Source organism: Ostrea edulis, chromosome 9 (genome assembly GCF_947568905.1).
Source record: "Ostrea edulis chromosome 9, xbOstEdul1.1, whole genome shotgun sequence".
NCBI classification, from domain to species: domain Eukaryota; kingdom Metazoa; phylum Mollusca; class Bivalvia; order Ostreida; family Ostreidae; genus Ostrea; species Ostrea edulis.
Genome location: NC_079172.1, coordinates 13,632,158 through 13,646,398, shown reverse-complemented (window position 1 = coordinate 13,646,398; position 14,241 = coordinate 13,632,158). Strand labels below are relative to the sequence as shown.

At 35.3% G+C, this 14,241-nt stretch overlaps 1 protein-coding gene across 1 annotated transcript; it reads right to left on the bottom strand.

The window, feature by feature from the left end:
• On the bottom strand, positions 1–5,706 carry LOC125648804 (uncharacterized). Its single transcript, XM_048875797.2, has 4 exons — positions 5,535–5,706; positions 2,458–2,519; positions 1,591–1,731; positions 1–897 (listed from the first exon to the last, which is right to left on the bottom strand). Exons 1-4 carry the CDS (start codon positions 5,642–5,644, stop codon positions 158–160), a joined length of 1,053 nt encoding a protein of 350 aa, XP_048731754.2. The 5' UTR covers positions 5,645–5,706; the 3' UTR covers positions 1–157.
• Positions 5,707–14,241: the final 8,535 nt, after the last annotated feature.

Sequence of the window (14,241 nt, the reverse complement as noted above, 5' to 3'; positions counted from 1 at the left end):
TTCTTTTACCATTAAAATGCATTTTTATTGTAAAAAGAATATCGTTACATTTCTGGTAAAAGAATCAATCTTTGACGCAGATTCTTGTTACATTTGAAATTGATTAAAACTGAAAACCGTCATTCACATGAAGCAAAGCAATGTTTGTCCCTATCACTTAACTCATAACAGTCAAATAAACTTCGGCTTCTTCGTTATAAACGCTTTGAACAATTTCGCCAGTCTCACATGAAGTGAAACACTGTTTGTCCCCATGATCTTCCGAAAAGTCGATTACTTCAATGTATTCAGGAAACTTGTATCCTTCGTTTCCTGTTAAATGTGACTTTGTTTTGGCGCTAACACATGGCGCGGGTCGCTGTGGGACTGCTGCTGAATCAAGTAATCCTTCGTTTTGGTAACGTTCCAAATCTATGTACTGTAGGTCCTGTGGGGGCGATTCTAAGTCAGAAGAAGCGTTTGTTGGCTGTTGGTAATGGGATATCATCACCGCGTCCTCTGTCTCTTCGTTGTATTTCGTATAAATTCCTTTGATTTGAACTGAACTTAGTTGGTTTCCATCTGATATAGTAATGTCCTGTCCGATTTTGCAGCATTTGTACTTGACTTGTATTATAACCAACACTGAGAACAGAATGACAAAGATTCCACAAAAACCAAATATGCCTGAAAGAAGCAAGACATTTACATTGCCTCTGTCATCAAGAGAGATATTTTGTTCCGATTCCGGAATATGACTTTGATAAGTTGTTTTCGAATTAGTCTGCGTAGAGGAAATTCGGTTGGAAAAATGAGATTCTGTGTCTTTGTTTGAGGATGCTGCAGTTGCCAGAGTTGTAGATAAAGTTGTAACCTTCCCTTGACCAGGTGTGGTTTCATAACTCGTAAGAGCAACAACTGGAATGAAGATTTTGTGATGTAACCATACTTGTATAAGAATAATATTTCAATAAATCTTTTTTTTAAATATACAACGATGTGGACTTGACTCAATATTACTTGTGTATTACTAGTTGTAATGTTTAGATCCTGAAAACAAGTATTCTTTGGAGCACCAAATTAACATAAACGGAAATAATCGAAGATGTGTTTAATTATTTGAAGATATCGTCAATTCAGTTATTGAATTAATGCGCGCATCAGTTACTTTTCTCATCAATTCAATTGAAGAGCGCATCAATGTGATGTAATTATTGCTTGTAAATCAGTATAAATGATTCAGTGATCTCTTTAATTCAGTTGAAGATATCTTTAATTATTTGCAACGATTTTGTATTAGGAATTAATGCGCGTATCAAGTCTTTTAAAGAGAGCAATAATTGAATTAAAGAGATCATTAATTCAATGGAGGATATGTTGAATTGAAGATATCGCTAATTAGATACTTGTTCTCTCTAAAATGATTATTGCGCGGATCAAATGAATTGATGATTGAAGAGAGAAACAAATGCGCGTAATAATTCAGAATCGAAGAAATCTTTATTTAGATTATTGCGCGCGTCAAATAAATTGATGATATCTTCAAATGATTAAGAATATCTTTAATTATTTTAGTTTATGTTAATTTTGTGCCCCATAGTACCCTCATACCAAAAGAAGTTTGAATCGTGCAACCCGTAGAAGGATTGCAGAACTCTGCAGAACAAGCACATAACGATTGACAACCCTTTCCATAACTTGGGAATCGACAGAAGTCGGAGCAATTAATTCCTGAATATCCATCACTACAATCTGAAAAAAAAAATACAGCTAGATAATTTTGAATAAAAAACCTTCACCGAGATTATGGATTTTGTCTCTGTTTCGCTTACCGATGAGATTATGGATTTTGTCTCTGTTTCACTTATCGATGAGATTATGGATTTTGTCTCTGTTTTGCTTATCGATGAGATTATGGATTTTGTCTTTGTTTCTCTTACCTATGAGATTATGGATTTTGTCTCTGTTTTGCTTATCGATGAGATTATGGATTTTGTCTCTGTTTCGAGTACCTATGAGATTATGGATTTTGTCTCTGTTTCGAGTACCTATGAGATTATGGATTTTGTCTCTGTTTCACTTATCGATGAGATTATGGATTTTGTCTCTGTTTCTCTTACCTATGAGATTATGGATTTTGTCTCTGTTTCACTTACCTACGATATTATGGATTTTGTCTCCGTTTCTCTTACCTATGAAATTATGGATTTTGTCTGTTTCGCATACCTATGACATTGTGGATTTTGTCTCTGTTTCTCTTACCTATGAGATTATGAATTTTGTCTCCGTTTCTCTTACCTATGAAATTATGGAATTTGTCTGTTTCTCTTACCTATGAGATTATGGATTTTGTCTCTGTTTCTCTTACCGCTGAAATTATGAATTTTCTCTCTCTTTCGCTTACCTATGAGATTATGGATTTTTGTCTCCGTTTCTCTTACCTATGAGATTATGGATGTTCGTCCCTGTTTCGCTTACCTATGCAGTTGCCTATTCGGTAATCCCATACACTGTCAGAACAACATAGAAGATTTGGATCGCTATAAAAAAAATCATATGTTAAAATCGTACATATAGACTCAACAGTAGACTTTCATGTTTAATTTACTCTATTCCTATGATTTCTTGAATTAATTAATGCATATACTAGTATAACAAAACTGAATTCCCAATCCAAAATGTTAATGTAAACTAAATATCCCTCGGCTCATCCATTTTCACGAGCTATGTCTGAATTCGTCAGCATAGTGATGAATACGAAGTTTGAAGGTCAAATCTCAGCAGAGGATTTTCAGGTCACCTGAGTCACTCGGTGACCTGTTGCCCGTCGTCGTAACCTAACGTCTGAACATAATCAACTTCTTCTATGTAACTGTAGGACCATTTTTCAACTTTGGTAAGGAATATCTTTGGGGTAAGGATCGAAACTAAAATTGTTGAATTTCATGTTCATTAGCGGAAAAAAGAAACTGTGCATTATAAATTATAGTACAATTTTTTTTATAATTATTGTTTATATTTATAAAATGTAAACAATCGATAAAGGTGATGTTTTTGAACAATATCGGATAGTACCCGACTCAGATGCACGGACTTTTTCATGGTTAGTGAACACATGTTGTTTATTGAAGTGTTCGAACACACAAGTTTTACTGACCAATACTGTTTGGAGTAAGAAGTGTAAAAGGTTTGTTTGGACGCTATTCGTTAAAGAAAGCACTTTAGTTTTGACAAAATTTACCCCTCTGTCATGCCATGACTTAGCGAAAACCAACGTAATCGTGCTGTTGGGATGCTTCAAGCTGGAATGGCACAAAATATCGTGGCAAGCCACTTTGGAGTTCATCGGAACACCACCCAGTCATTATGGAGACGTTTCCAACAATCTGGTAACACTCGGGATCGACCACGTTCTGGGCGTCCTCCTGTGACGTCACGTCAACAGAACAACCACATTAGACTTGTGCACCTAAGAAATCGTTTCCAGACAGCAAGTTTGACTGCTCGTAGCATTCCTGGACTTCGATCAATCAGTCCAAGAATTGTGCGTAATAGTCTGCGCGAGCACAACATCAGACCAAGACGTCCAGTGGTGCGCCCAATACTGCTTCAACGTCATAGTATCGCTAGACTAGCGTGTGCAGACGACATCTGCGATTCAGAATACAGGACTGGGCCAATATTCTGTTCACAGATGAATCCAGATTTCATTTGGATAGCAGTGACGGCCGTTGTAAAGTGTATCGTCGCGTTGGGGAGCGGTTCCAGGACGCTTGTGTTGTGCAACGTCGACAATTCGGTGGAGGTAGCGTTATGGTGTGGGATGGAATAAAAGCACGTGGAAGGACCCCTCTACAAATTGTCAATGGAAATATCACGGGCGTTCGCTATCGAGACGAACTTATTCAGCGCCATGTGATATCCTTCATACAGACAGTAAAATCACATCACTCTGCAGCAAGACAACACAAGGCCACATGTTGCACGTGTAGTCAGGGACTTTTTTGTTCAACAGAATGTCGATGTCTTGCCTTGGCTAGCTGTTTCCCCGATATATCGCCGATAGAGCACGTCTGGGATGAAATGGAACGACGTCTACGCCGTTTACCGAATCAGCCAGTGACATTGGCTGATTTAGGCCAGGCTTTAACCAACATCTGGAACAACATCCCTCAAGCATTTCTGATCACTTTAGTGACATCGATGAGGCGCCGTTGTCAAGCATGCGGTAAATGCAAAAGGTGGTCACACGCGTTATCAACTTTATTAATTCAAGTTCGAATACCAGTGTCCTTCGAGTGTGCTGAAATTGACGTTATTCGACGTTAACATTAATGGATTATGAAATGTTGTAACGAATACATTTGTTAACAGTATTACAAAAATAAAAATTGTTCATTGTTAATTTTTATTATCTTTTCATATTTTAAAAAATGCGCATTTTCTTTTTTCCGCTAGTATATATATATTTGCCTAGATGGTCGAGCGGTGTAGCGCGCTGGTTACATGCTGCTAGGAGATAAGTGGGTATCCAAGTAAAGTGAAATTTTCTGTGCTTTATATATATATATATATATATATATATATATATATATGTGTGTGTGTGTGTGTGTGTGTGTGTGTGTGTGTGTGTGTGTGTGTATATATATATATGCGTGTGTGTGTGTGTGTGTGTGTGTGTGTATTAACAAGAAGAAATTCTACATATATATATATAGTTATGTAGAACATGCATCTGTCTCCCAAAATTGTGAAATTCATGACCCATAAATCAGGTGTCGGGTTCGAGGATGGGATCCAAATGAGTATATAGTTAAATTACATCATTCTATTGAAATCGTCTGTTTTATTCCTGTGCATTGTGATAAATGCGAAGTTCTGAGTTCTCTCTTCCACCAGTAAATACTGGGCGCCACCAGATAACTGAAAAAGTGTTGAGGGTGGCGGAAAACAGCAAAATAAACAAACAAAACCCAAATTGTGAAATTTGTCAGAGGGTCAGACTCTAAGGCAGACCTAAGTAGGTGACAGGATGAAAATACTATTTATCTAGTAAAATCATTCTCTTTACCCTCAGTGCATCATAACAAAATAATACATGTATCGTTATGAAATTTGTTAGAATTCATGAACTTCGGTCTAACTACCTTTGGTCTAATTACTGAGGTTTCGGAGAGTGACAATTACATTGTGAAAGCACAGTACATAAAATGTTTTTCAAATGCTGCTTCACTCTTGCACATCTGAATCTGGAAAGCTAAAGGCAATATATTCTCATTTTTCAAAAACTGATGAAAACATTGTTTGTTTGAGCTGTCCTTTGAAGGGATGTTGCATCTTATTCGGGTCATGGGTTTCTTCTTGTTAATGTGACGATCATTTTGTTAATTCATTTTGAATTGCCCATAAAATAACCACGCAAAATATAAAACTCAGCACTTCAGAGTATGACGATGGAAGCTAGTTTAGCTGGAACTAGCGTGCACCTTCCAGTTTTATATAACCTGGGGGATGTACAATTCTAATGAAATGACTTTTAAATTCCATAAACTTACCTTTTACATATCGCCTTGACGAAAGAAACGCCCAGGAATAGAAATGTAAAGATTGTTTGCAGTCCGTATGCCACTCGATATAAGAAATATTGTATGTATGCCATTTTCATTTGGTATGCCACTCTATATTATCTATGAAAATGTGGTTGCCTCATTTCCTGTTGGTGTTTGCATGCATTGAAGCTATTTCGGTGACGAGACCATGGTAACGATTAACTCAGAACTTTGCTTTGGCCGGATGTAATTATGTAAGTTAGCAGGAATTATTTATCATTAATTGATTTGTCTGCCTAATGTTGTATATGTACTTTCGTGCATGTCTTCTCCTATAATAAAAGGAAGTATTACAGCAAAACATCCTTGGTTAGTTGTTTTTCAATAGATTATCTCGGAACAGCGTATCAATGAACAGAAAAAAAACACCATATGAATACTCATTTCTTTATTATGGCGTTTATGTTTATGGGCACGGCTGTATTTACAACACAAAAGAAATGCGGCCCGCCAGCATGATTAAGGGCAGGCCCTAACAAACAACAAAAGCATCATCAAAAGCCAATTCAACATCAACATATTCTCTTGCAAAGTCAACATTCAAAGTTAAAAAATATCAACATTCACAGTTCAAAGTTCACAGGATATCAAAAAGTGCTTGATCCTGGGAGGTGCAGAGGTAAAACAAATATATCACGACCTTGATCCTTGGAGGTGCAGAGGTCAAGGACTTGTAGATTTTCACATTTCATCATAAGTTCTGACATTGCCGCTCGTCAGTGCTAAAACCAGGTACCAACGTCACACTGCACACAGCCGTACCGGAATGCAATACCCGTAAATGTACTAACGTCACACTGCACACAGCCGTACCGGAATGCAATACCCGTATATGTACTAACGTCACACTGTACACAGCCGTACTGGAATGCAATATATGCTAAAGTCGAAGAACTAGGACACCTTCAAATCCGTTTGTGATGTCGGCATGGGAGACGAGGTTTTCCTGAAAGTAGAAATTAACAAACGACGCAGAAAAGGCAAATAAAGTGGAGGGAAGGGGGTTAATAAACAAAAAACCTTTGATTTCTTCACCGACCTGATATGATGCTGTAGGTTTGGAAAAGGAAGAGGCAGACATAGCGCCACTGGTTATATATAGCACAAGGGGAAATAATCAGAATGGACTTCGGTGCATTAGAAAAACAGGGAATAACTGCGTATTGTACTGTCTTCGATAAAACCATATGCGAATTAGATGCAAGAATAATGTACTTTGGTGCATGTCTTCTCCAATAATGAAAGGAAGTTTGCATTACAGCAAAACATCCTTTGTAGTTGTTTTTTAATAGATAATTTCATTCATCTTTCCTTCCTTTTGTGGCTCCGCCTGGGCCCTGGGAATTGTAAGTTGAACAAAATTGGACATGAAGTATTACAAGAGGATGCTCGAACATTAATTCAAAAAATCAAATTTCTGTGAAACAGTTATCCCTATGAACTATTCAAAGACAGAAGATGAATATACGATACTTCAAATGCATGATTTATACAGCAAATGTTTTAGAAAATTGGTCCTCATTTTTTCAATTTTCAACTGCATTGCATTTATAAGACAATGACAATCACATCATATTCAACTCCATGTTATGAAAATACTAGTACGCAGTTTTACTGTTAATGCTAGGTTTGACCAATTTCGTGGCTTATTAATGTTCCATAATAATTCTTCAGTCTGATTTCAACAAAAAGTGACATCTTTACAGCTACCATGACGTGCTTTACACACTGACACTATTGTGTTATATATACACTGTTTACACTATTGTGTTATATACACTGTCTACACTAGTGTGTTGTATATACACTGTCTACACTAGTGTGTTATATACACTGTTTACACTAGTGTGTTATATACATTGTTTACACTAGTGTGTTATATATACACTGTTTACACTAGTGTGTTATATATACACTGTTTACACGAGTGTGTTATATACACTGTTTACACTAGTGTGTTATATACACTGTTTACACTAGTGTGTTATATACACTGTCTACACTAGTGTGTTGTATATACACTGTCTACACTAGTGTGTTATATACACTGTTTACACTAGTGTGTTATATACACTGTTTACACTAGTGTGTTATATACATTGTTCACACTACTGTGTTATTTACACTGTTTACACTAATGTGTTATTTACACTGTTTGCATTAGTGTGTTATATACACGGTTTACACCAGTGTGTTATATACACTGTTCACACTAGTGTGTTATATACACTGTTTACACTAGTGTGTTATATATACACTGTATACACTAGTGTGTTATATACACTGTTTACACTATTGTGTTATATATACACTGTTTACACTAGTGTGTTATATATACACTGTTTACACTATTGTGTTATATACACTTTTTACACTAGTGTGTTATATTTACACTGTTTACACTAGTGTGTTATATATACACTGTTTACACTAGTGTGTTATATACATTGTTTACACTAGTGTGTTGTATACACTGTTTACACTAGTGTGTTATATACACTGTTTACACTAGTGTGTTATATACACTGTTTACACTAGTGTGTTATATACACTGTTCACACTAGTGTGTTATATACACTATTTACACTAGTGTGCTATATACATTGTTTACATTAGTGTGTTATATATACACTGTTTACACTAGTGTGTTATATACATTGTTTACACTAGTGTGTTATATACACTGTTTACACTAGTGTGTTATATACACTGTTCACACTAGTGTGTTATATACACTGTTTACACTAGTGTGTTATATATACACTGTTTACACTAGTGTGTTATATACATTGTTTACACTAGTGTGTTGTATACACTGTTTACACTAGTGTGTTATATACACTGTTTACACTAGTGTGTTATATACACTGTTTACACTAGTGTGTTATTTACACTGTTTACACTAGTGTGCTATATACACTGTTTACATTAGTGTGTTATATGCACTGTTCACACTAGTGTGTTATATACACTGTTTACACTAGTGTGTTATATACATTGTTCACACTACTGTGTTATATACACTGGTTATACTATTGTGTTATATATACACTGTTTACACTAGTGTGCTATATACACTGTTTACACTGGTGTGTTATATACACTGTTTACACTAGTGTGTTATATACATTGTTTACATTAGTGTGTTATATACACTGTTTATATTAGTGTGTTATATACATTGTTTACACTAGTGTGTTATATACATTGTTTACATTAGTGTGTTATATACACTGTTCACACTAGTGTGTTATATACATTGTTTATATTAGTGTGTTATATACATTGTTTACACTAGTGTATTATATACATTGTTTACACTAGTGTGTTATATACACTGTTTACACTAGTGTGTTATATACACTGTTCACACTAGTGTGTTATATACACTGGTTATATTATTGTGTTATATACACTGTTTACACTAGTGTGTTATATACATTGTTTACATTAGTGTGTTATATATACTGTTTATATTAGTGTGTTATATACACTGTTTATACTAGTGTATTATATACATTGTTTACACGAGTTGGTTATATACACTGTCTACACTAGTGTGTTATATATATATACACTGTCTACACTAGTGTTATATATATATATATACACTGTCTACACTAGTGTGTTATTTACACTGTTTACACTAGTGTGCTATATACACTGTTTACACTAGTGTGTTATATACATTGTTTACACTAGTGTGTTATATACACTGTCTACATTAGTGTGTTATATACACTGTTTACACTATTGTGTTATATATACACTGTCTGCACTAGTGTGTTATATATACACTGTTTACACTAGTGTGTTATATACACTGTTCACACTAATGTGTTATACACACTGTTTACACTAGTGTATTATATACACTGTCTACACTAGTGTGTTATTTACACTGTTTACACTAGTGTGTTATATATACATTGTTTACACTATTGTGTTATATACACTGTCTACACTAGTGTTATATATACACTGTTTACACTATTGTGTTATATATACACTGTCTGCACTAGTGTGTTATATATACACTGTTTACACTAGTGTGTTATATACACTGTTCACACTAGTGTGTTGTATACACTGTTTACACTAGTGTGTTATATTCACTGTTTACACTAGTGTGTTATATACACTGTTTACACTAGTGTGTTATTTACACTGTTTACACTAGTGTGGTATATATACACTGTTTACACTAGTGTGTTATATACGCTGTTTACACTAGTGTGTTATTTACACTGTTTACACTAGTGTGTTATATATACACTGTTTACACTAGTGTTATATATATATATACACTGTCTACACTAGTGTGCTATATACACTGTTTACACTAGTGTGTTATATATACACTGCTTACACTAGTGTGTTATATATATATATACATTGTTTACACTAGTGTGCTATATACACTGTTTACACTAGTGTGTTATTTACACTGTCTACACTAGTGTGTTATATATACATTGTTTACACTAGTGTGTTATATATACATTGTTTACACTATTGTGTTATATATACATTGTTTACACTAGTGTGTAATATATACACTGTTTACACTAGTGTGTTATATGCACTGTTTACACTAGTGTGTTATATACACTGTTCAAACTAGTGTGTTATATACACTGGTTATACTATTGTGTTATATATACACTGTTTACACTATTGTGTTATATATACATTGTTTACACTATTGTGTTATATATACACTGTTTACACTAGTGGGTTATATACACTGTTTACACTAGTGTGTTATATACATTGTTCACACTAGTGTGTTATATACACTGGTTATACTATTGTGTTATATATACATTGTTTACACTAGTGTGTTATATACACTGTTTATACTATTGTGTTATATATACATTGTTTACACTAGTGTGTTATATACACTGGTTATACTATTGTGTTATATATATACTGTTTACACTATTGTGTTATATATACATTGTTTACACTAGTGTGTTATATACACTGGTCATACTATTGTGTTATATATACACTGTTTACAGTAGTGTGTTATATACACTGTTTACACTAGTGTGTTATATACACTGTTTACACTAGTGTGTTATATAAACTGTTTACACTAGTGTGTTATATGCACTGTTTATACTAGTGTGTTATATACACTGTTTACACTAGTGTGTTATATACACTGTCTACACTAGTGTGTTATATATACATTGTTTACACTAGTGTGTTATATACACTGTTTACACTAGTGTGTTATATATATATATTGTTTACACTAGTATGTTATATACACTGTTTACACTAGTGTGTTATATATACACTGTTTACACTAGTGTGTTATATATACACTGTTTACACTAGTGTGTTATTTACACTGTTTACACTAGTGTGTTATATACACTGTTTACACCAGTGTGTTATATATACATTGTTTACACTAGTGTGTTATATATACACTGTCTACACTAGTGTGTTATATACACTGTTTACACTAGTGTGTTATATACACTGTTTACCTTAGTGTGTTATATACACTGTTTACACTAGTGTGTTATATACACTGTTTACACTAGTGTGTTATATACACTGTTTACCTTAGTGTGTTATATACATTGTTTACACTAGTGGGTTATATACAATGTTTACACTAGTGTGTTATATACACTATTTACACTGGTGTGCAGTATGCATTATTTAACGCTAGCGTGCTTATGTTAGGAGAGTTGAAACAACACGAAGTACTTGTCCTCTCCCACTATAATATCACCAACACACTGAAAGCCGGAGCTGGATCGATGTCCTTGTCATAAATATGCCCAATTGGGGATTTGTTTTGATCAATTTTTTTTCCCACAGGAATCTGAATTTTTGATAAATTAATATACACATGTATATGAATAGATAAAAAAAACTTTATACATTGAATACACAGGTGTACAACATTTTGACCTCCTAGATTCGGGCCTGATTTTAATAAACATATTCTCCTGCACGGCTAAGCTCAGTAGAAGATGTTTTTCTCATCTGTTTCTTCAAAGGTTGTAAACCCTTCGCAACAATTCGATAACGGACATGAATTGACGATATTTTGAACATTCCCTTGAAGGTCTGACTGCTTCAAATTGTGGTTTGTCTGTTATTTCATATTCCATGCAAAAATATTTCACTCATATATGGACGTCACCGGTTTTAGGTGAAGTGCCTAGTAAAATTTTGATGTACACATGGCGCTCAAGGCTCTAGCAGAAAGTGCTCTTTATCATATAGTCGCCTTCAGTGCCCTCTGTAAGATCATATCCGAAAGAACCATGACTTCCACTTCTAATACGGGTGCTTGCAGATCTATGTTAAAATGCCCTAGGTTTGACGCGGCACCGAGGTTAAGAATCGAAACCGGACCTCCCAGTTGCAAAGCGAGCGCCTCCGCCATTCAGCCATCGTCTTCCGACTTTCACTGACGATGATTTTGTTGTATCATACGAAGTGATTGGTGCACGTAGCTATGTAGTCCGAGATATCTGACGTTTTCCTGGCTTTTTTATGATTTTGATATTTACCGTGCCAGGAAAACGTCAAAACCGGCGCCATTACGTAAACTGGAAATTTCGCCGCCTCCAACTGGAGGCGGCATTCTCGGGCCGATTTTAAATACTTGCGAACCGAATTCAATGTTAAACTCATAATTAATCAATACAACGATGCTTCATGTACTTTCTAATGTCAATTTTATGAGTTCTTTCATCACATAAACAGTCTCCTGAAAACATTTTAACAAACTGTCGAGCTTTGTTTTGAGTCACGTGACTCGTTCGCTCAAATGACAGCGAAAATTCGGTTGACTACAATTGATTGTGTGCTTTTGTTATCGAATTTTGGTGATATTTTCTTTTAATCGATATTAGTAAATACAAGAAGCATCATTTTATTGATTAATTATGAGTTTAACATTGAATTCGACTTCAAAGTATTTAAAATCAGCCCGAGAATGCCGTCTCCAGCTGGAGGCGGCGAATTTCCAGTTTACGTAATGGCGCCGGTACTGACGTTTTCCTGGCACGGTAAATACCAAAATCATTAAAAAAAAAGCCAGGAAAACGTTAGATATTTCGGACTAGTAGCTATGAAAAGGTGAATATAAGGAACAGTGGTCAATCTCATAATTCCTATAAGGAATAGAAAATTAAGAGTTGGGCAAACTCAGACCCCTGGATATACCAGAGGTGGAATCAGGTGCCTAGAAGTAAGCATCTCCTGTCGACCTGTCACACCCGCCGTGAGCCTTATATCTTGATCAGGTAAACGGAGTAATCCGCAGTCAAAAGCAGTGTGCCAAGTACGGTCTGACAATCGGTATGAAAGAAGTCAGACATCATTTGACCCAATGACAGGTTGTATTGGCAAACTAGATCGTTATAACGACCATAGAATTTGCTCTGGTTGGCATAATTGATGAATAATGTTTAAACTATCATTATCAATGAGTTTTTCTTCTGTGGAAATACTCCTCGCCACTCTCCTAATTATTTTTAACTGCCAATCTAGACAAATGTACATCCGGATCCTTTCCAATGAATATCATGAAGTTTGTCCGCCGCCTTTCCTCACTTATGATAGACTGTCAACAAAAAATATAGGAATTTAACCACTTTCAAACGCCTCCTGCATCTGGGCGGTCAATTCAGCTGTCTCTTCTTTGCTGTTTTGTAGATTTTGTACAACGGTTTTCAAAGTAACATTATTAAGTGACGCAGCTGATCAATATATTACTCTTCAATGTATTTTACGAAAACTTGAAAATACTTTTCGTATCATCGTAATACCCCGGTAGCTGCGATAGATGAAGTGTGTCATTCACTTAAGACATTATATAAATATCGAGGGAAATGTTACTATGATTTATGTCTTTCCTTGCCAATCAGAAAGACTTATTCGATCTCCCAAATAAAAGATTTCTCAAAATTACCAGATCCTGTCTGGAGAACATCATCCAGACGACATACCAAGACATCCTGTACGTGACCGCTGGATCTGTTTGTGATGCATCAGCGCCATATGAAATTGACATCTATTGTACCAAATTCACACGGCGCCTGCTTGTCCATGCACACTTTTTTCAGTTTCCATGCTCTAAAATCATTTATTTTCATAAGGTCATATTTTCGTGCTTGGAAACAAAAATAGCATGCTCGTTGGACTTTCACATTGTGGTTGAAGAGGTGTCGTTCTTTCTCGTAGTTCATTTTCAGCTGTGAAGGATTTGAATTGTGGTCATGATCATAAATTTCCCTTCATTGTCACTGTATTATGTAGAAGAACTCTGTTGCTAAATACTCCCCATTGTCGAAAGCCACGGGTGAAGCGTGCGCTCCTCTCCCCTTGTGAAAAGGGAGAAGAGCTTACGTTTCATCCGTGACTTGCGATGATGAACACTTCCAAGAACAAATTATGCACGTTTCACATGAGAGAAGTAATGTGGCAGATATATCGGAGTACACTACCTTTTCCTTCACCAAATTTGAAAATTAGAGCTAAGTTTGGTTTTAAAAGGAAGTAGGTGATGATAGCGAACAGTGATTAATCTCATATTAGAATTGAAAGCATGGAAAACATGGACCCTGGAAATACTAGAGGCGGGATCAGGTGGCTAGGAGGAGTAAGCATC

Bases quoted from the DNA above. Each gene is read 5' to 3' on its own strand.
- LOC125648804 (XM_048875797.2), bottom strand. From the start codon at position 5,644: ATGAAAATGGCATACATACAATATTTCTTATATCGAGTGGCATACGGA. The intron at 2,520-5,534 runs GTAAGTTTATGG...TTTTTTTTATAG, and splicing joins GTCAAGGCGATATGTAAAAG to CGATCCAAATCTTCTATGTT. The intron at 898-1,590 runs GTATGAGGGTAC...TCTTCATTCCAG, and splicing joins CACGATTCAAACTTCTTTTG to TTGTTGCTCTTACGAGTTAT.